Source organism: Oculina patagonica, chromosome 13 (assembly GCF_052425735.1).
Source record: "Oculina patagonica isolate OP01 chromosome 13, crgOcupat, whole genome shotgun sequence".
Taxonomy (NCBI): domain Eukaryota; kingdom Metazoa; phylum Cnidaria; class Anthozoa; order Scleractinia; family Oculinidae; genus Oculina; species Oculina patagonica.
In genome coordinates, this window is record NC_135770.1 from 32,832,590 (window position 1) to 32,860,530 (window position 27,941).

The following is a 27,941-nucleotide window of genomic DNA, read 5'->3' on the forward strand; positions in this document are numbered from 1 at the left end:
TTGATCCACCAGAAAAATGAAACTAAACTTTTAAAATAGAAAATAAGGACAATGTTCATCCACCTTTCATAGTCAGACGGCCGTTCAAAGTTAAGGACGGCCATTTTTCCAAAATAGGAGATTTTCGACAGCCTGTTTTTCGAACTTCTGGCTTAATGTAACGAAACATGTGTGTATAATTTTAAAAAAATAGATTCCTTTTAGCTTTCAAGAGTTGTTTTAGCCTTGCTGGAATGATTTTCTTCTCCATTTACATCTTTTTTAAGCGAGTTTTCTTACCGTTTTTTCGCATCGACGCGATTTCACAAGCAAGCAAAGTCGCCAAAGTTGTCCCCAGGCCACTTTGCCAAGGGCTCAAAATTTCCACGCACGTGGGTGAGCAAAACAACGCAAATCTGTTCTTTCCTGCAAGTTCGTGGCCTGCCAAATTTTAAATTTCAATCACTGTTCATTTCTCTGTAAGAATTGTACTTTTTCTTCGAAATATAACTCAAGGTATATAAGTTGAGGAAAGAATATAAGTTTTTGTCAAATTATCAAGGAAAAACAGTAGTTTAATAACTTAATTGATAGCTATATAACGCTGCTCAGAATCGCGGAAATCACGTCTAAGAGGCTTCAACAAAGCCTATGGCTCCATGAAATATGGGCCTCAGACCCAAAATAATTTGCACTCCCTCTTTCAAAAACCTGGCTAAAAGCCTGAAACCCCCCCATAAAAAAACTGGCGCTTGAACAATATAGCAAACAAAAATATTGGAAAACAGCCACCCCCCTTTGAAAAATCCTGGATCCGCCCCTTAATACGTACCCACCTAAAAGGTTCTAAAATAAAAGTCATACAAGTACAAATCAAATAAGGTTCGAAAATAAAATGCGATTAAAATAAAGCACTTGAATTATAAATCTCTGTTTACAAAACTCCAACTCTTATTGCTGTAAACTGAAGTCCCGTAACTAAACTTCACTTGTTTTTCTCTGTTTATTTGCCAATTTTCACATGAGCAATGGTTACGAGGCTAATAACCTATAAAATGGCAAATTACTAATGTTTCGAAATGTTACATTAGAGTAACAGTAAAAATGATACTGGTAATACCACACGAGACCTTGTTTTGTCTTTTGGTCATTAAAACTAAACTACAGAAGTGACAATTCGCTTTTAAATGGAAAATCCTAAAACGAAAACTTCAATCACAATTTCTACTCAAAAACCCCTGTTTACTTATCCTCTGTAGACAAAAACATTTCATGTCAAGTTATTACTTTAAATATATGGCAGGAAATATAAGCAATAACAAATATAAGTGTAAATATTGTGAATTCTTTTTCTCAATCACAATACACTTGTTTATAATAAGGTTCAAGAAGCAAATTCGTTACTAGAAAGAAAGTCGAGAAAATTCGCGAGCTTCTTGTTTAGTGTCCTTAATAAGCCTACTTGGGCTAAATACGTTCTTATTTCATCCTAACTAAGCTACACCGTCATTAGGTTTCGCGATAGTTACGTTATATCCTGGTAACTCGCCTTTCAAATTTAAAATACGATGTTTCAAAATGTTATAAAAGCAAATACTACTAGTACAGTATTTGCAAAGCAGCTTATATGGACCTAGGTATTTTGTCGAAATTCTGGAGTGACATTTGCAATGATTTGTAATAAAAAGAGAAAAAAGACATTAGGAAGACAGTGCCGTAGCAAGGGTAAAATAAGTGTGGGGGGTCTGGGGGCATTTCCTCCCCCCCCCCCCCAGAAAATTTTGAAATCTAGAGGCTTGGAAATGCTATTTCCAGCGCCGTTCTCCAAGATTTTTTCTTGCTACACTGTCTCAGCAAACCAATGCACATTGAAGAGAGTGTAACACTTGCAAGGTCAATTACAAAATAGAAAACCGACTGTCTCTGTATCTTGAAACCAGCAAATGTTTTACTTTTTAGAGTCATCATAGTTGTCTTCATAGTTAGTTAGTTAGTTAAACTGTCTGAGTTGCCTTAGAGGCAAACGTAGACTTCATCGGCAGGTCGTTTTTTGAAAACTTCCCAAAGTTTAGTTTAGTTTTTGGCTGTTTAATATTGTTGTGCATCACCCTACGTACGTTAAAAAATGAAAAGAAGTACAAACGTTATTGTTTCAAACCTCTCGGAAGATAAAATTATATTATCAACATTTCATACAGGTCTGTTTTTACCTTTTGGAAAAAAACTGGGGGGCACGCCCCCCTCCCCCCGGCCCCTCCCCTTGCTACGGCACTGAAAGAGTCCTGGTTTCTATTTTCAGACAATTAAAAACCGAGCGAAGGTTGTTAACTTAGAAGTGAACAGATCAACTTCTAAACAAACAAGTTTCTCTATATTACACCTTTTGTCTATTTTTCCTAACAGGTTTCCTAACAGACTCACCGTCAGGCAATTGTTACTTAATCCATCGCCAATAGAATGACCGCAGAACAATGTAGAATTTGGCTACTTTATCATATGAAAGAAAGGGATACAAACACTGAAAAAAGGATATAAAAACTTGTTTTAACTGCTCGTCGAGTAGTTTTTTCGGTACTTGATGTTCAGCGTCTGCAACATAAGGCAATCTATAAGCGATATAGACTTGTCAGTAAGAACTACTTTGAAATTAATACTCATAACTTTATACTCACTGATCCGGCACGTTTGTTTTGAGTGCTGGAAATTAAAAATCACAATCACAGCCGTATTAAAACTTCAAAAAGGCCGCTTTAGTAACAATAAGAAATAGCAATTAAGTAGTACATAGCCAGTAATCAGAAACCCATAAGGGTTGAAACGTATAACTCCCTATAATTCGCATTGTACGAAGCGTTTGCACATTCGTTTACACTAAGTACCATATTTGGAAAATCATGCACGAGAAACGTTTAAATAGGATATTAAATAATTATTTTTTTAATGTGTTGGAGTGCCGGTAGTAGGCAATACTGCCGATACACCAAATCCCCTCGGATATACACCCTGTTAAAGGAAATTTGGGAGGGTTCCCGAGGGGCAAAGAAAAATCTCTGACCCCGGCGGGATTTGAACCCACGACCTCCGGATTAGATCTAGGGACGCTCTACCGACTGAGCTACGAGGCCAGTACGGGAGCAGGTCGGGGTAATTTAGGTAGTGAGTCGCGGTCAGTATACAAGTGATAGAGATATAGATAGGACCGCGTGGCACCCGTTTAAATAGGATATTAAATAATTATTTTTTTAATGTGTTGGAGTGCCGGTAGTAGGCAATACTGCCGATACACCAAATCCCCTCGGATATACACCCTGTTAAAGGAAATTTGGGAGGGTTCCCGCGGGGCAAAGAAAAATCTCTGACCCCGGCGGGATTTGAACCCACGACCTCCGGATTAGATCTACGGACGCTCTAGATCTAATCCGCGCTATATAGATAACAACTGTCTTAATGCTCGCGCAAAATGGCGTCAACAAATGGCGAATTTATTAAGAAGATAGTCACGTATTTTTAACGGTAAGTGAATTTACTTTTAATTTACAAATTAAGAACGAGTCAAAGAAGGCAATTTTTTTCAAATTAACAAATTTAGAACGAGTAAAAGAAGGCAATATTTCGCACTAACAAATCAAAAGTGTTATCGTAGCGACCTCTGTACATACAAATTTCTTCGTTCTTTACAGAAATTGCGTAGTCTAAATTCGTCATTTACAGATTTTGCGCGAACATTTAGACAGCTGTTTTCCCTATATAGCGGGAGTCCCTTAAAAGTAAGGAAAGCCGGAGAACTTCGCCTCGATACACTTAATGAATTTCTTTAGTTTCTGTAAGAAATTTACGGCGTTTAGGTCGAAATTCAAGCAACTTACCGCAAAACCAAAAATTATGTTGCGTGTGTCTGTTCATTACGTGTATAAAGCATTCGCGTACAAATTCTTCGTATTTCCAAATATGGTGCTTAGCAAAATGAATTTTCAAACGCTGTGCGCGCGCGTTACACGTTTCAACCCTTATGGGTTTCTGCAGTAATTTAATACTGACGGCATTCGCATACTGCCTGAGGGGTACCTTTTTCTAATTCTCGAGGTTCAAATATTTCGCTCGATCACGAAGCGGGAAAAGAGACCCCTGGGGCATGGTGACCCTCTTTTTATGGTATTTAACAACTAACAACTGACAGACTTTTAAGAAGAGATTCACAAAGCACACCATCAATCAAAAAATTAACACTGTTAATATACTTGGTCATAAAGAAATTTAAAGAAGTGTCACTTACAATGCTTTAATTAATTTTCTCCGCACTCAATCGTGACGTCATCTCCGATTAGTTCAAACGGAGCCCAGTGCTTTACAGCACCAAACTTCTCTGACTCTCGTAGATATTTCATAGCTCGGTTAAGAGCCACACTGGCACTATGACCGCGTGCGAGATGTTGGTAGAAACTTTTCATGAATTCCATAGTAGCTTCATCATTAATTGCCCAGAGTGACACCAGAACAGAACGCGCACCAGCGCCCAAGAAAGCCCGGCCAATACCGACCACACCCTCAGGAGTAATTCTCCCTTGAGCACTGTGACAGCAGCTAAGCACAACAAGCCTCGCTCGCAGATGAACAGCTTGCACATCTGACATTTTTAACATGTAATCTTTCTCCTGTGGCTTCTTGAATTTCCTGGTGGGATTTGGAGCCAAAGCAATTTCGCCAGCTTCCATGTCACCGTGGGCTGCAATGTGTACCAAGGCAACGGAGCTTATTTGTTTAAGCACCTCGTCTTTCGTTGCTTCTCTTCCCGTCAATGGTTTGGTGTTAACAATCTCGCCTATCATCTCCACTTCTTTTAGGGCCCATGGCAAAGGCTTCAATTTGCCGCGCTTTCCTTTAACTTCCGCCAAACATGGATCTCCCACAAGAAGCGCCCCATTCCTACTGTGGTAGCCCTCTGGACAATCTGTGATCAGTTTTAAAGTTGTAAGCGAGGGAAGAATGCGGATCCTGGTAGATTCATTGATGTAACTGGGAGCCACATCAGCACACGCAGCATATGGAACCAAGCATAGTGGACCATCCGGCACAATGATTAATTCATCGCCTTTAAGCAAGTTTGCAATTGGGCTAAACACAGCATCAAACAAGAGGCGCAGAGAATTGCTTTTGCTTTCTGCTACTTCCTGACAAGATTCTTCGTTGAGTGTTAAATCTCCTTCCTGGTCATCCAATGAACGATTTTCGCATTTAACATGATAACCAACACCAATTTCTTCGAAAGCTTTTTTCATTAGCGAGGAGACATCTTCGATGCTCTTTTTCTGAAAATGGATATCTGTGCCCGTGAGTACCCATAAATTGATTCTGTTACTTTCGAGTGCTATAAATACTGTCTGCGTGGATATCCCAGTCAAGATGTCAGTGATCGTTGCTTTAGATTCAGATGACTCGGACGCTAGTATTTCGGAGTGATATTGCAATTTCATGAGATCCATCAAGGCCTGTGCTCGTCCTTCCTCAGCAACACACAAAGCCTCCTCGCGCTTTTCAAGCCGCAGTAGTGTTCTCCACAGAGCATTGTAGGCATGTTGACTCGCATTACGAAAGGATATTTTCCATTTATCCTCAGACTGAAGAAGACTTCTGACCTCATTGTACAATTGAACACTGTATCGATAATAATCAAGAGCTTCATGTAAGGCACCCGTTAATTCCAAATCGCAACCTAAAGAGTAACATGCACGGGCCTCGTCATTTTTCTGCCCCAGTTCTTTCGCAATGTTAAGACGTTTCGTATGGTAATCTATAGCCTGTTGGAAATCACCCAGGGACTGGTAGGCATTGCCAAGATTGCAATAAGCACGTCCTTCTCCATCTCTCTGCCCAAGTTCTTTTGCTATGCTAAGATCTTTCGTATGGTAATCTATAGCCTGTTGGAAATCACCCAGGGACTGGTAGGCATTGCCAAGATTGCCATAAGCAGCTCCTTCTCCATCTCTCTGCCCAAGTTCTTTTGCTATGCTAAGATCTTTCGTATGGTAATCTATAGCCTGTTGGAAATCACCCAGGGACTGGTAGGCATTGCCAAGATTGCCATAAGCAGCTCCTTCTCCATCTCTCTGCCCAAGTTCTTTTGCTATGCTAAGATGTTTCGTATGGTAATCTATAGCCTGTTGGAAATCACCCAGGGACTTGTAGGCATTGCCAAGATTGCCATAAGCAGCTCCTTCACCATCTCTCTGCCCAAGTTCTTTTGCTATGCTAAGATCTTTCGTATGGTAATCTATAGCCTGTTGGAAATCACCCAGGGACTGGTAGGCATTGCCAAGATTGCAATAAGCACGTCCTTCTCCATCTCTCTGCCCAAGTTCTTTTGCTATGCTAAGATGTTTCGTATGGTAATCTATAGCCTGTTGGAAATCACCCAGGGACTGGTAGGCATTGCCAAGATTGCCATAAGCAGCTCCTTCTCCATCTCTCTGCCCAAGTTCTTTTGCTATGCTAAGATCTTTCGTATGGTAATCTATAGCCTGTTGGAAATCACCCAGGGACTGGTAGGCATTGCCAAGATTGCAATAAGCACGTCCTTCTCCATCTCTCTGCCCAAGTTCTTTTGCTATGCTAAGATGTTTCGTATGGTAATCTATAGCCTGTTGGAAATCACCCAGGGACTGGTAGGCATTGCCAAGATTGCCATAAGCACGACCTTCTCCATCTCTCTTCCCAAGTTCTTTTGCAATGTTAAGATATTTCGTATGGTAATCGATAGCCTGTTGGAAATCACCCAGGGAATCGTAAGCATTGCCAAGATTGCAATAAGCACGTCCTTCTCCATCTCTCTGCCCAAGTTCTTTTGCAATGCTAAGAGCTTTCGTATGGTAATCTATAGCCTGTTGGAAATCACCCAGGGACTGGTAGGCATTGCCAAGATTGCCATAAGCACGTCCTTCTCCATCTCTCTGCCCAAGTTCTTTTGCAATGTTAAGACGTTTCGTATGGTAATCTATAGCCTGTTGGAAATCACCCAGGGAGTTGTAGGCATTGCCAAGATTGCCATAAGCAGCTCCTTCTCCATCTCTCTGCCCAAGTTCTTTTGCTATGCTAAGATGTTTCGTATGGTAATCTATACCCTGTTGGAAATCACCCAGGGACTGGTAGGCATTGCCAAGATTGCAATAAGCACGTCCTTCTCCATCTCTCTGCCCAAGTTCTTTTGCAATGCTAAGAGCTTTCGTATGGTAATCTATAGCCTGTTTGAAATCACCCAGGGACTTGTAGGCATTGCCAAGACTGGCATAAGCACGGCTTTCTCCAGCTCTGTTCCCTAGTTGTTTTGCAATGTCAAGATCTTGCTTGTAGTTCTCTATCTTTGTTTTAATCATTTTATATACTTATATTCACGTGACCAATTTGCGTGCCTCTCCTCAAGTACACACCTAGTAAACATGAAATGTATAAATATAATATTTTGTAGCTTGATTGAGGTATCGTATGCGAGTATTTTTTAATTGGGCTTTGGCCCTATTGTTAAAGTGCTTATGAAATTCGTGCGTAGTTTTATGGTTTATCATTAGAGTTTTCGGCTCCCATGCTCACCTCGTTTCGGGGAAAAAAACCGCTTAAACTGCTGCGCCCAGAACCCTCATCTTATATGTGTGTAACGCAAACAGCATAAAAACGAAGCGCGTGACTTCGCGGTCATGTGAAGCTGATATGACACAGAAAATATTTTTATTGAAGAAATGTCTGCATTGACTATATACAAAAGTGCGCCAGAATTATTTCCTATTGAACAAGTATCATCACAAGTGTATATGCCAAAATGGCAGCCGCAAGATATTCGTCCGATGTTCTGCAAACGTTTTACGGCCCAATGAAGCTTACCTTCATTCAAAACCTTCCTCCAGAGCTTCGTGAGATAATTTACAAAGGAGTATCTTGCCATAAAAATGAGGCAGCGAGTGGCTATTAGGCCTTTCTCGATTATGCTAGTAAAACTGGCATTTAATGCTACTAGAAATTCTCGCATAAAGCCAAAAAATGCTAAAATAATGCCTGATTTCTTTTAAAAATGCCACTTGAATTCCAAAGAAAGCTTTGTTTTATTTCAAACAAAACGTACAAACTCTTACATTATATGCTCATATCAACAACAGGTGATACTTAATAATTGTTTGTTTATAAAAAAAAAAAATTATTTAAAAAAAGAATAAAAAAAAATATTTTTAAAAAAAAATATTTAAAAAAAATAAAAAAAAATATTTTTTAAAAAATTAAAAAACACACACAAGTAACACAACACAAGTAAACAAGTAACACAACGCACAAACAGTCGAAACAGACAGACAACAATCAAATTAAGTAATCAAAATTGTGAAACTTTAGGATTATTTATCCTTCTGAGTTCTGAGTGCTGAAATCTGGATCACAGTCATGAAAAATGATAGAAAATGCTAGCAATTATTTTTCAAGAAAAAACGAAAAAAAATGCTCGTTTTCCCAAAAAATTCCGAAGAAAATGCTAGCATAATCGAGAAAGGCCTAGTGGCTATGGGCTGGGATGAGGTGCATCAGGTAATTAAAGAGGCGTCGAGCACAAATCGTTAAGGTCTTGTTTTGCCATTAATGCGACACTTGCAGAAATTTTACTGAGCGGCAACGATACTAACCTTAGTTTGGTTTCACTGTTTTTGTTTTGAAATATGCGAGTTGCGTGACATTTTTCTCAGAAATACCGGAACCAAATGTTTATATTTCCCAGTCCCTGGACGAGCAGTACACAGCATGGCCGACGACTGGCGATTTTAGTGTTTGGGCCAAAGAAAACGAAACCAAAACAAAATTTACAAAACAAATACGCTCAGTTAACGCGCTGTAAGTTTTTTTTGCCCCCACAGAGGATGGCGAAGTTATGCGAGGAGTAAAAAAACGAGAAATAACAACATTTGTACACAGCGATCGTTCGATCGAATCTTTTGATCTTCCTTGAACAAGGGACTCAATCGAGCCTGTTTAATTTTCCTCTGCTTCTCGCATGGCTTCAACGACTTGATATGTTATCCATCTGGCCTCGTTCTGCCAAACAGGTGTAGAAAGTTCAGTGAAAATAAAACAAATCGCATGGAAAAGCACGAGCATTTTGGCCTTCAGAAGCTGTTGGCTATAATTTATTTGCCAAGTCTCTAATTATGCTGACATCATCCCTCTGCCCAAAAGCGCATGCGTATGTGTCCAAATATTGCGAAATTTTGGTACAGGACAGAGAAAGGGTACCACAAGTTTACAAAGAGGCAAAGTGAACAATATATATAGAGTGATTGTGCAAATGTAATTGTTAGTTCACTGACTGGTGAAGCCTTAGGGAGGTAATGGTCGGCCACCATTTGAATCCTGTTTGAGGGCTTGTGCCACGGTGAATTACGAGGTATAGGGGAACTCCTTCCAGTGGGAAAGTACCCTCAGTTCAGCCCGCCTCGGCCCTACTGGTAACAGGGGGGTGCTCAGAAATCCCTCGGGATTTCAAACCTCGCTCCCAGAGGTAAAATGGTGACAGCCGCTTTGTCAGCGGCGGGATAAAGTCCTAGCCGGGGCTAGGCAAGAACAGCCAAACGAGCACCCCCCGACAAGGGTTTTGTCCCTTTGTGTGACCTGTCACGCAACGTCACGCGTGATAGTAACGTAACCCAGTCACGCAACGACACGCGTGAAGGTAACGCGGTGTAACACATTCATCTGTTTTTAATAAGACTTACAGATAATTTTGCGTTTTTTTCGCTCAAAATTTAGTTCAAATTTGTGCTGGACTAGGCAAGTTTTTTTTGAAAATTCATCCCGAATTCCTTTTTTTGAATGAATTTCAAGATCTGGCTGGCGTGAATTTGTTTGTTTTTGTGCGAAGTTTGAGCGTTAAGTCTCTATAAGTTGGCGAGTTTAAACTCCGTGTCGGAAACAAGATTATTATCAAGATTATTATCAAGAGCTTGTGAGACAGAGCTGTTTTTGAGTCATGTTTTGAAACAGCCAGAGCATGGATTCTTAAGTGCTTATTAACTTTACGTTTAAGCTTCCTTCTGGCAGGCCAGTGGAAGCAACACCTGATAAAGCTGCTACTGCGGCAACAGGCGCGCGGATGACAATTCCGACATCGGTAAGTGATGTTGCAAAAGCCCCAGAAGACAGAACTGCCGTCACGGCGCCAAGACAGACCACGAAATAGTGAATCACATTCCGGACTTTTTTTATATTTTTTTAACACAAGCCTGTGATGCTCAACCTTATCAGATATTTCTTTTTCAATTTTACTTATTTCAGTTAGCCGGAAATTCTCGGCATTTGTTGTTGCGGGGAGGCTTGGATAGAGTCGTGTTTCGATCTCGGCAGGTGCGCTTGGTAATACGTTTACTGAAGACATTGTATATGAAAGACATATTTATTTTTCAATTGATCTGTTAATTTATTTCTTATTCGAAGTAACTAGGAAAATTATTGAAATTGAACAGGTCGCACGGTCGTCTCTAACGGAAATAGTCAAGCTGTTTACAAATTTATCAGAAGACACGGCACGCGAGATATTAAGATATGTGTTTTGGTAATGAATTTTTTCGTAAGCTTTTCCTCGGGTGTTAAAACAAGCAAAAACAGTAGATGGTTTACCATTAAAAAGGTTCTGTTCTCTGTCAACTAAATCGCAATGCATGAAATAAGTTGTGGGCGAGTTTAATCTTTTTATATAAGTTCTAGCTCCCAAATGCGAAACATTACTGATTGATTCCTAGTAGTAAATTAGACATATTAAGATCGAGAATTATTTTTTTAAACTGAGCATTTGTGATTACAAGCTGACCAAGTGGTGTATTAACATCTGTGGGCAATTCAATACGATGTTTGTAAAAATTAGTTTTCAATTATTCGCCAACCTTTCGAGAGTGTAATGACCAGCTAAAAATGGCACATCAACCGGCTTTTATGTTCATCAAAAAAAAAATTCCATCTTCTTTAAAATTAAACCAAAACTTTGAGAGATTACATGACAATAATTTTATGAACTGAGGTCGTGGAATTGGTTGGTCAAAATATACAGGGGGTTTGAGGACGCAACAACAGTGGGCACGACCATTGTTATTCGTATTAAAAATATATCTTTCTTCAAATATGCAAAATGCAGGCTCTCATGAAATGGATGCAAACACCGCAAGTTGATAAAATTGCTACTGCAGCACAAGAAAAGGCGTGGGCACCTTTTCTGAATAAATACCCAAACGCAGACAAGAACAAATTTGTTGTACAGGTTGAGTTCGCATACAACCATACAGCGACAGCCGACATTTACTATAAGGTAGGCCCTGACCATTTGTTAAATGTTTTTGGCTCGGACAGCAAATACTGGAGTGAAGATATGAAAAAAAAGCGCTCGGGTTGACTCAGTCTTCAGGCGGCTTTCCACAACAGCTGACACCAAGCGGAAGAAAAGGCTCATCTTTGCCTTTTCCCGCGGTTGGCTTTCACAACCCAGCACCAAGTTTGAAAAAAATTCTCAGCGGAGAAATGAAAATATACGCTACATCCGACAAATACTTTACGACAAAATTCAGAGAGATATTTCAAAAAACTAAACTTAAACATACCATAGGAAAAGAGTCATCAAGAAAATGGCCTGCCGATCCTAATGTGAGCTACTGGCCGCAGCAGTTTAACTTTGCTGTCTAGTGTGCGACAACGGGCTGTGGTATTAGTCGAGAGATTTTCGACAAAGATCACTTAAATCTGAGTTTCCGCCGAATGTGTACGACAACAAGTACGACGTGGCTTCCTACAAAAGAATATGCGCTGAGTTCGGTGTTGACCCGTCAAGCGATTTTCGTTTGACAAGAGGAGCAAACAACGGATTGGGCGACGTTTATATGTCACCAACAGAGGGCCAACTAATTCTGAGCTGATTATCCTGGTTACAATTTATTCAGCGACGAAGGTGGAGCAGCAACCAAAGGTAACCTGATTTACTACATTGAACCAGATGATGCTGCGTATGCACAAGCACATTCCACAAGCAGACTGGTTTTGTCCCAACGGCGCAGAAGGGTTGACACAGGCAGGTTTGCGGCGAATAAACCAATCAATCGAGGCTTTTGTTTATTGCGTTTTAGGTTCTCAGGTCAACGTTAGAAGCAGCATACTTGGCTCAGGTGGACGCGCAAAGGAAGCGCAAAGTGAGTTCCTTGTCTTGGTAGAGGATGCAATAAGGCAGCCAGATCTTGCGAAGTCGGTACAACGCTACCAACTTGCCATTGACGAGGCAAAGGTGAGGCTCAACCTTGCCGTGTGTCCGGGGGCCTGGCTGATGCCCGCGAGAATGTTGATAAATACAGAAAGCACGGCTGGACACAACAACCAGCTTAAACAAGCCGTGCAAGGCATGAAGCTTGGAATAAACAACGGAGTTAATATAAGCACAAAAAAAAGCGGCTCTTCAACTCGTAGCTGGTGGGAAATCGAAAATTAACCCGCCAAACAGCCACCCTTCTAACCCAATTCACAAAGCGGCAACAGCTGAATCAAAAAAAGATCCAACACATGCTGCAGAACTAACTGATCACCTGCGGGCCAAGAAGTCACAGAGCCTGACGCCGGCAAGTCTGCCGGCAGTGGCTCTGGCAGTGAGACACATGAAATTAACAAAGCAGCTGTCTCTGTTGGCGCCGTGGGAGCTGCAGCTTTGATTTACACCCTAATACGTTAACGACGCTTTTTTATGTATTTTTCAACAAGGAAGGCTACCACAGCAAGGACAAGCAGCCAGGTGTGCTCAGCCAGAAAACCGATGGCTTGAGCAGCGGCTTTGAAAAGAAAGCTCACAATCGAGCCCTGACAGAGCTGATGCCACCTTTCAGCCAACATTTATCAGGCCTTTTCCCAACGCTTTGCCAGTGGCCTTCAAAGAGTTGGTAATGGCACCAATTACAGCACCAATCGTGACACCAGCAGCAAGAAAGATTGCTGTCACTGTCACGCCATATTTTTTGAAGATCTCTTTGATCCTCTCACGAAGTGGAAGCTCCCTTTCTCTTTCCTTAGTCTGCGTTTGCAAACGCAGGAGCTCCTCAGTTCTTTCCGCAACTCTTTCTTCCGCGGCTTGTTTTTCCGTAGAGGAGGCGTTTTCTTCGTTGATAACTTCCCTATCTTCCTCGTTTTGGCGCTACATCTCGGCTTCTTGCTCTTTTAACTCTTTCAGCTCATCCAACGTTCTTGTGGTGTTGAGCCTTTTTTCAGGGTGTTTCTTTCTCTCTTTTTGGCCGCGAGGCTTGCCCTGAGTCGGTCAACCTTTTCTTTTTCTTTGGCCATCCTTTTTACTTGTTTATCGAGAGCCGACACCTCTTTTTTTGCGCTGTCAAGATCCTTTTGATAATCTTTTTTAGTTGCTGCAGTCTGCGCAGTTTTGCCTCATTTTTCAAGATTTGAACCAGTTCATCTTGAAGCTGGGTGATTCTTGCTTGAGTTTGCTCTAATCTATTTCTCAGTTCTTGCAATTTTCGGGCGGATTTTTCTTTTTCCGATGCGAGTTTTTGGGCCTCTTGAAGTTGTTTTTCAGATTCTATTAATCTTTGCTCTTATCTCTTATATTTTCATTATATCTTTCGAGATCCTCTCTTATATTTTCATTCTCTCTTTCCAGGGAATCTTCTGACATCTGACCAAGTTCTCTTCTGATTTCTTTTGAAATATTTGGATTTAGCTGTTGTTCACCTGTACTCCTTTTTGTGGTGAAAAGGTCATATAATTTTTAACTAGATCCGACCATTTTTACTTGTAATCTGCCCTTTAGACTGTAAGAGGCTTCAAGATTTGTTGATGAGCTTTTTGGAAACACCCTTTTTAGAGCATTCCATGCCCTTTCGCTCATTGATTTCGCACTGTCAAGAAAAAGTGTTTCTTCGTAGAAGGTGTCTGGCAGCCCGCTCTGTTCGTGCTGCATTGTTTGCATTTCGTGTTGTTCGGTGTGGATGCATCGACCGGCGGGTTGTGTCGATTCTTGTTCATCATCATCGTTATCATTATGACCGTTATGGTCTAAAGCAGTGTCCTCGTATCCAAAATGACCACCGCCTTCTGCCATTGCGTAATTATATTTTCGATTTAATTTTCAGTTTAACATTTAATTATGCTCGTATTTTAAACATGGCTGTGCAAGCAAACCTTCGGCCAACGCACAACGAGAAAAGTCTCGGCGCACTGAAAGCCGAGCGCGCTGTCAAGCGTAAAACTTTTGACCGCACGGAGGTAAATCCGGAGGAAACGCTGTGTCTCGGTGCCCAAGCTGAACGAAAACGAGGTCATCGTGCCTGGCTTACTGGCGCTGCGCTTTAACATCAATTTGAGTGGACGCCATGTCAACAACCTTCTTGTTGATAACGTCAGCCGATCTCTCGTTGACAAACTGACCGTGAAGTATGCAGGCACCGTCCTGCAGGACACAGTAGGTTTTGACATTTACAAGATATACTTTTCCTATCGAAGGAGGAGCGACACAACATGTTGCTTGATGGCATTCAGATTGAGGTCCTCAACAAAATTCGCTCAAATGCTGGTTATAAGAAAACATCCTGCGTCTACACAGAAAACAAACTGAGCGAGATTTACGGAACAAAATACAGGATCCGGCTTGACCACCAGATTCTAACCGACCACGGGGCATTTTATCCACAGGTTCTCTTCAATGATCTTGGTTTTGAACTGAAACTTGCGCCGGCCTCACAGGTCGTTAGAGGCTCCGATCCATCAAAACTGAAATACAAGCTGACAAACATTCAGCTAGAGTACGAGATGATACGCAGCAATACACTGGCAGATGAAGCGCGCAGTGTTTATGCAAGTGGCAAAGAATTTGCATATGATCACATCCAGCGGGCCGTAAGTGGTGACATTCGCAAAAGGCACTGACACAAGGCTGAATCTAACGGTCAACCCACAGAGAAAGTCTCTGAAAGGCATCTTGCTCCTATTTGTCGAGCCCCATATTGCTGGTACAAGGAAGTTAGAAACGTACTTAAACCCAGACCTGACAAAAGTCAGCAAACATGCTGTACAACAACGGACTTGAAGGAATTGATATCTGATATCCAGATCTACGGCCCTTTCTGCGGCAAGTTCGCCTACATCATGGTCATCTGTCCGACATTCGCGCACAACAAGACCTACCACCGAATTGGTGAAAATGATCCACGAAGGTTTGTGATAATATGCGAGCAGCACGATGTGGAAAATTGGTTGAAACTCGTGAGCTGGTTTTTCGAGGGCACCAACACGCTCAAAATCCTCGATGACTGTGCAGCCTCTAAAGATGCGAAAGGGCGCTCAGGCCAGCTGGTGAATCTTGGCTTTTCTGCTCGACATATCGGCATCAGCGTTTGGGTGCTGACTCAGAAAATAACCAGCATCACACCTTCCTTCCGGGAGAACGTGGCGGTTATCGATCTATTTTACACTCCCTCGGCCTAAAACCACGAAGGCAATTTTTGATGATTACACCGGCGAACTCTCCCACGATGAGTACAAAGGTCTGATTTCAAAGCTGAAAGAGCGAAAGTTCTCTTATTTTGCGTTCTCGCTTCGCCACCCCTACGGGGTTAAGTCATATTTGAATTAAAAAAAATAAAGCTGTATATATTGTTGCTAATTACACAATGACTGAAGAAGAGGTCGTGTTAGCAGAAGTTATGAACCAACTTCAAGCCGAGTCGTCAATTGGGCCAGCTTGTAGTATTGTGCCAGACTTAACCAACTTAACCGTCCCCGGACCTGACATTCCTGCTCCTTGTGAGCAGCTGGCCGTGCTGGTATCTACAGGTAAAGACAAAGAGGCTACCGGAGTGCAGTTAACACATGAGCAGGTTAAGCGACTGAGCGACAAAGATGTTGAGAAATACACCAAAAGGTACGAGACATACGTGGGCTCAAAGACAACAGCAAGTATGATCGACAGCTGCATTGTTCTTGTAACCAAAGTGGTCGGAATGTCCGTTAACATCAAAGACATCGACGCTTATCAAAAAGAACTCAGAAACGATTACATTATAAACAAAGAGCTCTCCAATCTGGCCGGCAGCCTTGGTTTGAAGTGCGGCCGGTTTCTTGCCGCGGCCAACGCGGCGCTGATTACCACAAAACCCATTGATTTTAACTCGCATTTGGAGAGAGAGGACGAAGAAAAACTTGGAAGAAATACCTGAGCAATCCTCACCAACTGCTGAATAATTGCAAACAAATTTTGAGTAATTGCTGAGCAATCCTCACCAACTGTTGAATAATTGCAAACAAATTTTGAATAATTGCTAAGCATTATTATATTTGCTTAACATACACCTTTGTTGCAAGATGTCTACCGAACAATCCGAGAGCGCACATTCGCAGGGCGAGTCCCAGACAGCAAATTCACAGGTCGATATCACACAGCAAGCGACAACTCCAACTCCAACTCCAACTACAACCACTCGAAACCACGCAGCGCGCAAAAAAACTCAAGCGTGTGGCTGCAGGCAAATTGCTGAAATTGATTGCTGAAAAAAGGCGGCTGCCCCGCGAAGAACAGAAAAAAAATTAGCTGAGGCTGTAAGCATTATCGCAAACAACAAGGCGGAAGCCACCACCGCGGCCCCTGAGCCAGCCCCGGCAGCTTAATCGTTTCATTTGTCGGGATTTATTACAAACGTGAAGAGCTCAAGACCGTATTCAGCAAACAAAAGCCTGAACCTGCGCGTGTTGAGCCACAACCTGCTCGCGCTACACAGCCCAAAGATGTAATACATATGGATTATAAAAGGACACCTCTCATCATATTGACATGAAGAAAGTTGACGTTCCCCAAGTTCTTCTCTCTTCCGCTGTCATTTTCGGTATCGGGCTGATATGGTACGACTTCAACGTAAAGGTTTTTCATACAGTCCGCGATCTTTTGAATGCCACCTTATATGACACGGACGCAGAAGAAACAGATTAAATTTTGTTTGAAACTTTTGTATGTATTGCTATACTATCAAACGCTACTATGTCCGACAACAAGCTTGTTAAGACCATCATAGACGCTGCTACTCTCACTGGTTTCGCCGCCGGCCTCGACTGGGTCGCAAAAAATGGTTGTAAAAGAGAATTTTACCTCTGACCCCAGAGGCAGTGCGATGAACTACGCGAAGTTCACTGCCGTCATGGCGGGCAGCATTGCGCTCAAACAGTACCTCGAGGACCAAAAAATCCTCCCCACAAGCGCCTGAAATTAATGATTTGAAAAAAAAAGACAGTGATATATAACACCATGGCATCGCGATTATGGTTGATGGGGCTTTGTTAAACGCCGCTGCTTTTATCGGTGGCAATTATCTTGCGACGGCGCTCGGCGGGGGTGACAAAACTGCACTTGAAGAAAAAGGTGCGCCACGATAAAGCCCCAGGGGGGGTACTCCGGCTTGTTAATGACGGGGATGATCGAAGGATTTTTTTGGGTTTGAAATTTTCGATTCCGGGATTTTTTTGGGTTGGAAAATTTGGCAAGTATTTTTTTGGGTGACTTGATTTAGATAGAAGATTTTTTGGGGTATTAAAAACAAACTAAAGTGCCTTGGCGCGGCCTTGGCGTATTTATGGTATGATGTATAAACAAAACAAGCGTTCTCTGTGTTATGTTATTGCCCCTCCTGGCAATTTAGGAGTAATTTGACAAGGGATTTTTTAGGGGTTATTTTTGGTCCAGGGATTTTTTTGGGTAATGTCGGAAGACTTAGGGATTTTTTTGGGTCCTGAGTTTTGCCTCCATTCGATCATCCCCGTCATTTACAAGCCGGAGTACCCCCCTGGGGATAAAGCTCTCGAACAACTGCTGTTAATTGTTGACTCTTCTGCCAGCGATGGAGGTAAGCTTATGTTTATTGGGCCGTAAAACGTTTGCAGAACATCGGACGAATATCTTGCGGCTGCCATTTTGGCATATACACTTGTGATGATACAGTACTTGTTCAATAGAAAATAATTCTGGCGCACTTTTGTATATAGTCAGTGCAGACATTGCTTCAATAAAAATATTTTCTGTGTCACATCCGCTTCACTGGACCGCGAAGTCGCGCGCTTCATTGTTATGCTGTTTGCGTTACACACAAATAAGATGAGGGTTCTGGGCGCAGCAGTTTAAGCGGTTTTCCCCGAAACGAGGTGAGAATGGGAGCCGAGTTTCGGGGAAAAAACGGCTTAAACTTCTGCGCTGGAACCCTCATCTTATATGTGTTTCATTACAATAATATTGTTGACAAAGGTAAGCTCACTGTACAGTAGAGGTCCCAAAAGACCGATTTAGAATTATTCTTCAAGGACGCAACTAACCATGCAGTTGAAACGAAAACGCACAAATGGTTAAAACGATTCTGTTAAACAGTTTTTGAAAATAAGGATATTTCGCAATTTACATCACATCGTTTGAGGAAAACATAGCTTACAAACCGATTAAAAATCAGTTTCTTTTGCTGTGTTATACTCGTCTGTTGATGTTTGGTTCAATAGTGTGTAAGGTTAAGTTTTAGGAAAGAAAATGGATGTATCCTTGATTTCTCTGAAGTAGCCATACAACGACACATTTGGCAAGGAAATTAAAACAATGATTCCAGAAAAGAAACATAACATAAAATTGGTACTTTAGATATTCAACGAGCTAAGTTACCCGTGAACGAATTCGAAAATTTAACGTTCTGTAGTTGGGCGGAATACTAATACACTCAAGAGCTAAAACTTAAAGAAGTATGTCTGGAACTATCACCAAATATTATCCCTACCTTCAAAGTTTATCTCTTTCTTTGCAATGAGCCTTCGTGCTGCACTCCTCACTTGTTCTCACTGTCACGAAGTGAAACAGGACATGTCAATTTATCAACTGGTGACGTATCATACGGCTATTGTATTATAAGTGATGACTAAGCGCATTTCTGCGGTTAAACTCTCACAAAAGAACTTGAAGAGTGTTCCTGTTTCCATATCTCGAACAAGAGATACTAAAAATCATTTAAAACACAAGTGTATTGCATTAACTAAGTACACCGAGAACCGGCGACTTATACAAAGCAACCGCAAACCAATAGCTAAACAACGCAGCCTAAACAAATCCAAAACTCATCTATTGTAATAGTTACGGAGACAATATCAGCTACCATGTACAGCATTCGCAAATTTCTTTGAAACTTTGAATTATAACAAAACCGAACGCAAAAAAAGTCACGTGACCAAAACAAAAACTAGGGGTAATGAATAGTCTATCAAAACTTTGCAGTGCTCGCAAAATTAGGCTTCCGCTTGAAAAGCTCACCAAATTTTAGCCGGTGCTCGTTTGCTCATGCTCGCATAAATTTACAAGTGCTCGCATGCTTGGTTTTTAGTGGAGGTAGTTTTTGAAAAGTGCTCGTTGCTCGCAAGGCTAACTTTTGTCAATGCTCGTGCCCGCAAAGAAAAACGCTGCGCTCGCATGCTCGCAAATGCTCGCAAAGACCATTCGATACCCCTAAAACTCCGGGGAATATATTTGAAAAATAAGATTATGATCAGTGCCAGTCGTGATTAAAAAACTTGCATATGATTAATGTGGTATAATTATTTTTGATTTATGAAATTCGCATTATTATAAAAGTTAGGACAGACTGTCTAAAGTAGAATTTCTTTTTTCGTGTAAACAGTTATTGCATGCGCCAGTCCTAAAAAAACAATACGTAAATCGAGGGTAAAATGTCTAAAATATTCGACAGAATCTCTTTATAAACAGAGTATTATGGTACAGACCTGGTACAGTGTAATCGATTCAAGTCAAAGACAGAAGAGTACTAACTTGGAGACAGAAGTTTACACTCACCTTTAGCCAAGAAAGCAGCACACGCGAGGCCAGTTGATTTACGTTTGATAACATGAGCAGAACGTGTGGCCGTTTTGCAGCATGGTCAGCAATTATCACGAGATTAGTTCAATCTGTATACCGTGTTTCCTAGAATCAAAACAGGAAGTTTGAATTATTTCCCCCGCAGGGTTCCGGCCCCGAGGCCGGAGCCCGAGGAGGCATCTTAATATCCCCCGCGTAATAAAGAAATATGAAATATGTTGGTATAGTATGTGAAAACACCTCGATTTGAAAAACTGGGCGTACAAGGTGGTATCGGGTAAAGCGCGCAAGATGGTATCAAGTAATTCTGCATTTTTCTCGTGGGACGACTTTGTGCTAACTGACTTGTTCCCAATCGTCTTTTCAGTCCGTCCGAGTCCGGACTCCCTCTAGTAAGGGACGGACCATTAGAAATAACCGGAGGGGGGGGGTGACTTTTACCAAAAAAAAAATTCCTGCAAGGGAAACTTGTTGAAAAAAAAAATCCTGCAAGCGGTTTTGACTGAAAAAAAAAATCGTGCAACGGAAACACCTGTAAGTGTTGTATGATGGCATCTATAAACGTCCATCAGAATGGCTAAAATAGCGTTTCTGAGGTTCTGAAAATTAAAAGTTTCCCGGGGGAGCATGCCCCCGGACCCCTCTAATTTGTCATCTCCCGAGAGAACAGCATCAACTCAATCCTATCAACTATTTCGTTGCAAACACACCTGACCCACCCTAACAATCGGGTCCCATCAGTAAACAGTTAATCAAAAGCACAAACAGTATTACTGTATTATCACTTTAAAGTGCAATTTTGTCTGACATTCTAAAGTGTAGCTGTCATCGTATCCTTTTCATCTTTTTTGATGAGGTACCAGGGTAAAAAATTCTAATAACTAAAGGAGGGGAATTATATTTAACAGGCACTATCTATCAAATCCCTTCAGCCCCCCTACCCCATAAAAAATGAACGGTCCCTAAATGTCGCTTAATTCAGAGAACGAATCTGAAAAATGAAACAATAATGCTATTGAATAATGATAATTGTTGCGCAAATCATACAGCTGTAGATGCGTTATGAAAAAAGACCTGTATCTTTGGGTGAAAAAAAAATCGTGCAAAGCTTGTGCCCCAGAAAAAAAAATTCCTGCAGACAAGTAGGCCTTCAAAAAAAAATTCCTGCACCGAAAATTGTTTACCCCCCCCCCCCCCCTCCGGTTATTTCACGTGACACGAGAATGATGCAGGGGGAGCTAAGAGTTCTTGGTGTACATGGTGTAGAAACTGACAAAAGGTAACAAAGTGACAAGGAAGCCAAATTTATTGTAAATTGTCGTGGTCTTATTCCACGTACAATTTTTAGACATTCAACCTAAATGCTCGGGATATAATGTATGTGTTACACCAACCTCGTTCCCAGGGTCTACTCCGCTTTCAACATGGTGACGACGAGACCGCCATTTTAAAACTCGTCGCCGAGAAGACCCCGGGTACGAGGTTGGTGTTACACCACCGTCTTTAGTATATGCCAAAAAAAAAGCAATTATCAGATTTATCGAAGTGAATAAATAAAACAGATGCTGTTTGCACTTCGTTGACAGTTGGGTTTATTTTCTTAGTGATAAAAGCGATCACACGAGATTACCGCCATTCTTGTCATATTAGTCAATCGGTTATTTTAGCTACCGTTCGTGACTTTATTGGGAACAGTCTATTTGTGATTTTGGTACAACAATAGGGATAAAGCATGTCTTAAACAGGATTGCGCCTTACAGAACTGTAGGTATGTCAGAAAAAGCTTTTTTTGTGTGTCGTTTTAATTTTTTATTAGATCTGATTTCAAAGATGTAATAGACCGTAATAGTCGAACCACATGTGTGCATAGCTGGTGCAAGTTGGAATTTGCGCTGACTAAGGGACTAGTCAATAAGTACCGAGAGGGGGGGGGGGGGGTGTGCCCGGAGCAATTGAAAAAGTGGTGTCTTGAAAATTTGTGACCCACCCCTTCGTCCTGGCACAAACTGACTGACCCACCCCTGAAAGGGGGTTAAAAATTTCATGACCCACCCCCTTTGCTAAAAAAATCAAGGAACCAATCATTTCTTTATTATCTGTTTGGAGTTGGAGGTTGGTTTTTAATTTGACATCAGTTTTTAAGTGATATTCCCGACATATACTACTCTTATTTTCCCTGATGGACACTGCGGTTCCATGTACGTCTTTTCCCGTTTCTTAGCACAGCAAATAAGAATGAATTTATCACTTCTTAAACTAGTCTTTTGTTAGTTTTTCACATATTTGTGTGTAAAGTCCAGACACAAACATATGCGAAAACTGAAACTGTATTCAAATTTAATTCATAAACAATTATTGAAGAGTTTATATTTTTATACAGAAATTGATAAGAGAAACTACAACCACTGTCCGTCATCCATATTTGCAAAGTGTTTGAATTTACTGGTATTAAAATGTTTAAAGCCCAGTGTGAATCTATGCAGGTTCAAGAAATATAGGCAAACTTGATGTTATGATCACAAGCCACCTATCTAGGGGAGTCAGGGGGCATGCTCCCCCGGGAAATTTTTATATTTGGGCCTTCTGAAACGGCTAGAAATTCATTAAAAATGCTCACATGGAGAATTTTATCAATTTTACATACTGATAAATACAACTTTTCTTGGAACTATAACAGTGTAAAGTAAGTGAATAAATCAGATGGCCAACCCCCTACGTGTAGTTCATAATTACATAACCCACCCCTTTTCTAGCTACATTTTACGCGTTCTTATAAAGAAATAAGAGTGTAGTTACAAACAAGGCACAACAAGAGAGTAAAGCCTAATAGAATTGTTCATAAACTACACTTCTCTTGTAGCGAAGGTTGGTCTTGCTTTAAATTACTAATCGAGCCTTAGAAACAGCAACTCTGCACCTTAGCTTTTTGCTCAAACCACTGACTGCTTTCATATTTTGAAGTCGCTTGACTGAATAGCTTTAAAGGAGGAGCGTGGCACTCCTTATACACAGCAAGTGTTTGCCGTTCCCTTATTAAGAAATGGAAGCGCTCATGACGAAATACAACACTCATGACGAAATACAATAGTTGAAACAATGAACGGCGAACATCGGTGCAAATGACCAGCTACAGGAGTAGTAAACGACCAGTGTTCGGTAAAGCATGCATGGCACAAGTGAAAGATAAAAGGAAAAAACACATGCAATCACGCGATCGACTTCAATAGGGTTCTTTAAAGCTCTACTGATCGAACGATCGATCGAACGTTCGAATAACATACGGCAAACAGGAACTGCTTCGCCTGATTTCTTAGAAAAAGCAACTCTGCTGTCGCTTTTTGCTCAAGATGAGATTATAAAACCGACTGCTTATTTTGAATTCGCTAAAATGGCTCAAAGAACGACGAACGTGGCAGGAATAAACACAGCAAAACTGTTCGCACCCGTTTCAGAAGTGAAAATTTATTCAACAAGCGAAGTCTTACCTTGAGTGGTTGACTCTGAGCTCCACGATCGATGAAAACAACCAACTAAACGTCGCTCGCTTCCGCTCAGTCTCGAGAGGAAATGGCGATTGATATCACGAAGATATAACTCTGTTCATTTGTGGCAAAACGCTACTGTAAGCGGAGAAACAATAAGCATAGACATGCATAGAGCGCTGCTTAGGAGAAGCAGACAAATTAAAGGTGTGGTATTCAGTAATTTAAAGCTTTACAAAAACAGGAAATGCAACCTTTGCCCTCCCTTCAATAAATGACAACAAAACACTCAAATGACTAAAAATCAGAAAATGCCCACGCGTAATACTTGAAGAAACCATTTATTTATTTATTTATTTTAAAGCAAAAAAGGGGTGCATTTTTATATACTTTTTCCCCTTTTCATTATTTTTTTGTTGTTGTGCCCGAGTAAATAAGGGGTACGCAAATCCGCCCGTCCGTGCTATGCATGGTCTGCTATGTTGTTTTTGGCCCAATCCGACGTCGAGCGGCCGTCACTGTTTTTTCAAATCCGGATCTGCTTTACTTGAAATCCGATTGAAAGCTGTTTCACTGCATCGGACTGTCGATTATAATGTGTTTTTTTTATCCAGATTTTTAATGCCGTTTTTTTTTCATAACATTCTCCATCATTGTTGTTTATACTATGGTAACGTTACAGCATTATATTTTCAGGGTCAAAGGTTGTTTACGTCTCGGCAATTGAAACTGAAGATGAAATACGTGATGCGAGCCTCAAGACAGGCACGACATCTGGACCAATATTCTCAGCTGAACCGCGGGTATGCCGTATATTCGAAATCCGCGAATCTGCTCAATGTTAAGGGAGGAAACGAGCTTACGAGATGTGAACATAAAACCTCAAGCTTTTTTGATACTACTGTAAGGTGGTTTGATACGTATCGCCAGAAAATTCTAAATCCATTCAGGTTGGATACCGACCGTTCAAATACCTGTTATAATGCCTTGCTATCCTTAGCAAACATATTAAATTTTAACAAGAAGAAGATATTTTAGCTACCGTTCGTGTCTTTATTGGGAACAGTCTGTTTGTGATTTTGGTACAACAATAGGGGTAAAGCATGTCTTGAACAGGATTGCGCCTTATAGAACTGTAGGTATGTCAGAAAAAGCTTTTTTTGTGTGTCGTTTTAATTTTTTATTAGATCTGATTTCAAAGATGTAATAGACCGTAATAGTCGAACCACATGTGTGCATAGCTGGTGCAAGTTGGAATTTGCGCTGATTAAGGGACTAGTCAATAAGTACCGAGAGGGGGGGGGGGGGGGTGTGCCTGGAGCAATTGGAAAAGTGGTGTCTCGAAAATTTGTGACCCACCCCTTCCTCCTGGCACAAACTGACTGACCCACCCCTGATAGGGGGTTAAAAATTACATGACCCACCCCCTTTGGTAAACAAAGTCAAGGAACAAATCATTTCTTTATTATCTGTTAGGAGTTGGAGGTTGGTTTTTAATTTGACATCAGTTTTTAAGTGAGATTTACGACATATACTACTCTTATTTTCCCTGATGGACACTGCTGTTTCATGTACGTTTTTCCTGTTTCTTAGCACAGCAAATAAGAATGAATTTATCACTTCTTAAACTAGTCTTTTGTTAGTTTTTCACATATTTGTGTGTAAAGTCCAGACACAAACATATGCGAAAACTGAAACTGTATTCAAATTTAATTCATAAACAACTATTGAAGAGTTTATATTTTTATACAGAAATTGATAACAGAAACTACAACCACTGTCCATCATCCATATTTGCAAAGTGTTTAAATTTACTGGTATTAAAAGGCTTAAAGCCTAGCGTGAATCTATGCAGGTTCAAGATAACCTGAAATCATACCCTCCCTCCCTACTACTGCTGCGGGGGAAGGAGGGCATGATACATTTGCTTGTCGAAAGTCATGTAAAAAAGCCAGATTCTGGTTTTTTGTCTGATTGGTCGAGAAACAATACTCAATGGAGCGGTGTGGACTGATTGGTTGTCGTATTTCAACGAGACTTCCGGTCAGAAGCTGGTAATGGCAAAGACGAGTCACGTTTACTGCGAGGACGAGTTCTTTTCTACGTTAGCTGAAGCCCTAACAGATATCAAGTGTAACTCTCTGAAGGCAGAACAAATAGAGTGAGCGACAATGCGTAATTATTTTGGTTCCGTGAAGATGTTTTTGTTGTTCTTCGAAAACAATATCCCAGAGATGTTGGAATGTTTACAAAAGCGATCGATCCTATCTGCCGTAAAACAGCTCTTGTCGGTGAATTCCTTTTTGTGTGTGTGTAAGCTGAAATAAAGGGACGGCATCCAGTACAACTGATAAAAATATGTTCACAAGCGCCATCTCACCTTGCTACTAAAAGCATTTTTATCTCAACACGGCGAAGTTTAAATACAGGCTGTACATATGTACAATTTTTCTCCAGACGTTTTTCACGCCTTGTGGAAATCCGAGTCTCGAATTTGCCGCCAACTACAAAGAGTGGTTTGACAGTTCGACGACACATTAGTTTATTTAAATTAGGGGGCGGCTGGCGGCCGATTAAATAAATGTATCAGGCGTTCTTTTTTCCCTCTCGCTTTCGTAAAAAGAAAAAAGAACGCCTGATCGCAGGTTAGGTTCAAGAAAGACAGGCAAACTTAATGTTATGATCACAAGCTATCTATCTTAATCTAGGGGGGTCAGGGGACATGCTCCCTCGGGAAATTTTTATATTTGGGCCTTCTGAAACGGCTAGAAATTCATTAAAAATGCTCACATGGAGAATTTTATCCATTTTACATACTGACAGGAGCCCATCAACTGGAGCCTTCATCTCCCATACTAACCCTTGGAGTCAACCCTTTCCCGTATTAATTTATTTTTAGAACTAATCTCCCGGGGTCTCTCGCGGGAGATTTCGCACCTCAGTCAATCATTTGTCGCATTCCGCTGTGGTTACGCAAGCTGTGTCATCTAAAACAATGGCGCAACGAGAAGGGAAGACTGCAGAATGTTGTTCCTTGTCGTCCTCTAAATTCAGTATTTCTTCGAAGGAAGACATCAAGTAATGCTATGACTAAAAAAACTGCGGGATTTTGTACAGGTCTGTCAAAAAAGTAAGAGCGATTGTTCGAATCGAAAGGCGGCGAGAACGATCTCGCAACTGTGAAATTACGAATATATTTTGAAAAGAGGATGGATAGGCGCAACAGATCGGTCAATATTATTTGCCGTGTAATTCTTCCGATAAGAAGGCAGCTTGATAAAAGCTTGATCGATTCTAATCGTTGTTGTGAACAATAAATTTTACTCAGGGTTGTAAACATTCACACCAAACGAACGTATCAATGGTATAAATTTATAAACAAGGTACGCACTTTGGCCTGTACCAAGTCCCTACAACACATTGCAAATCAAATTCTACAAGGCAATCAAAACTCTGAGTGACAATAATTCAGACAAGCGCTAGCTTGTGTACGCTTTAGGGTTGACAGGTTTGGTCCTTCGTGGCGAAGGCACTGGACAAACATTAGAATAAAAATCTAAACAGCCGTCCCGGCTAAACGACTCGTTCGGCTTTAGAATTCTCCAGATAGTACAGGCAAAGAGTTCTCTTTGGAAACATACAAAGCGAAAGAAATGTACGGGGATTAAAATAAGCGGATCACAAGGTCTCTAACCGAAGAAAGATGTAACATTCAGGCAGTTGGCCTGTACGGGTATAATTTTAAAATTGTAAGATGCGCAATATCTCACCTCTGCAACAGCGACTCAACGATCTCTGCTATAATTCCAGTTGCTGAACTTTAGAAGTAACAAACACATATCATTTTCCTGAGGTTTTATTCGAAGCATGATGATCTTATATTGGCTGGATCTTGGAGCATACGGATAGTCAAAATTTTCATCGAAGTCATCACGTTTATACTGTTCGTCGCCGTATCAAAGAACACGCGTTCGCCACAGCTCGGCCCATATTAAATTATTTCTGCTTTCGTTCGGGAATAGATCTTACAAATCCAGCGTCAAATCTCACAGTACTGTTTACGTCTAACACTGCATGTAATAAGTCCGTGCAAACCAGAAATCGGTAAGATTCAAAAAGCAACTGAAGCATATTACATCCCTGATTACATATTTCCGATCAACGCCATGACTAAACTGACTTCATTTTCATGGACAAAAAAATGGTTTATTAATTAACTTTTAGTCGTTTAATATTCATTCACGAGTAAACGAGGCTCTCTCGGCTGTAAAATCAGGAAAGAAGCAAAAATTATAAAGGAAAACGGACAGGGAATGTGCGTACGACATTGGCCGCCATTTTTTTTTTACATCGTCGCCCTAGCTGCGCTGCATGTGGTCTGACCACAGGAGCAATGTTTTCGCGGGAAATGTGTTTCTAAAAATAAAAATATACGGGAAAGGGTTGACTCAAGGGTACAGTACGTATGGAGGCTCCAGTTGATGGGCTCCTGATACTGATGAATGCAGCTTTTCTTGGAACTATAACAGTTTAAAGTTAGTGTAAAAATAAGATGACCCACCCCTCACGTCTGGTTCAAAATTACATAACCCACCCCTTTT

At 41.0% G+C, this 27,941-nt stretch overlaps 1 protein-coding gene across 1 annotated transcript in view; it reads right to left on the reverse strand.

Moving 5' to 3' along the window:
- LOC144635160 (uncharacterized) overlaps positions 1-27,941 on the reverse strand; it is a 335,656-nt gene that overhangs the window by 107,530 nt on the left and 200,185 nt on the right. Inside the window, exons 4-5 of the mRNA XM_078494218.1 lie at positions 5,789-7,312; positions 4,253-5,689 (exon numbers count right to left, since the gene is read on the reverse strand). Coding sequence (XP_078350344.1) covers positions 4,263-5,689; positions 5,789-7,312 — 2,951 coding nt within the window. The 3' untranslated portion in view covers positions 4,253-4,262. The remainder of the gene's footprint in view (positions 1-4,252; positions 5,690-5,788; positions 7,313-27,941) is intronic.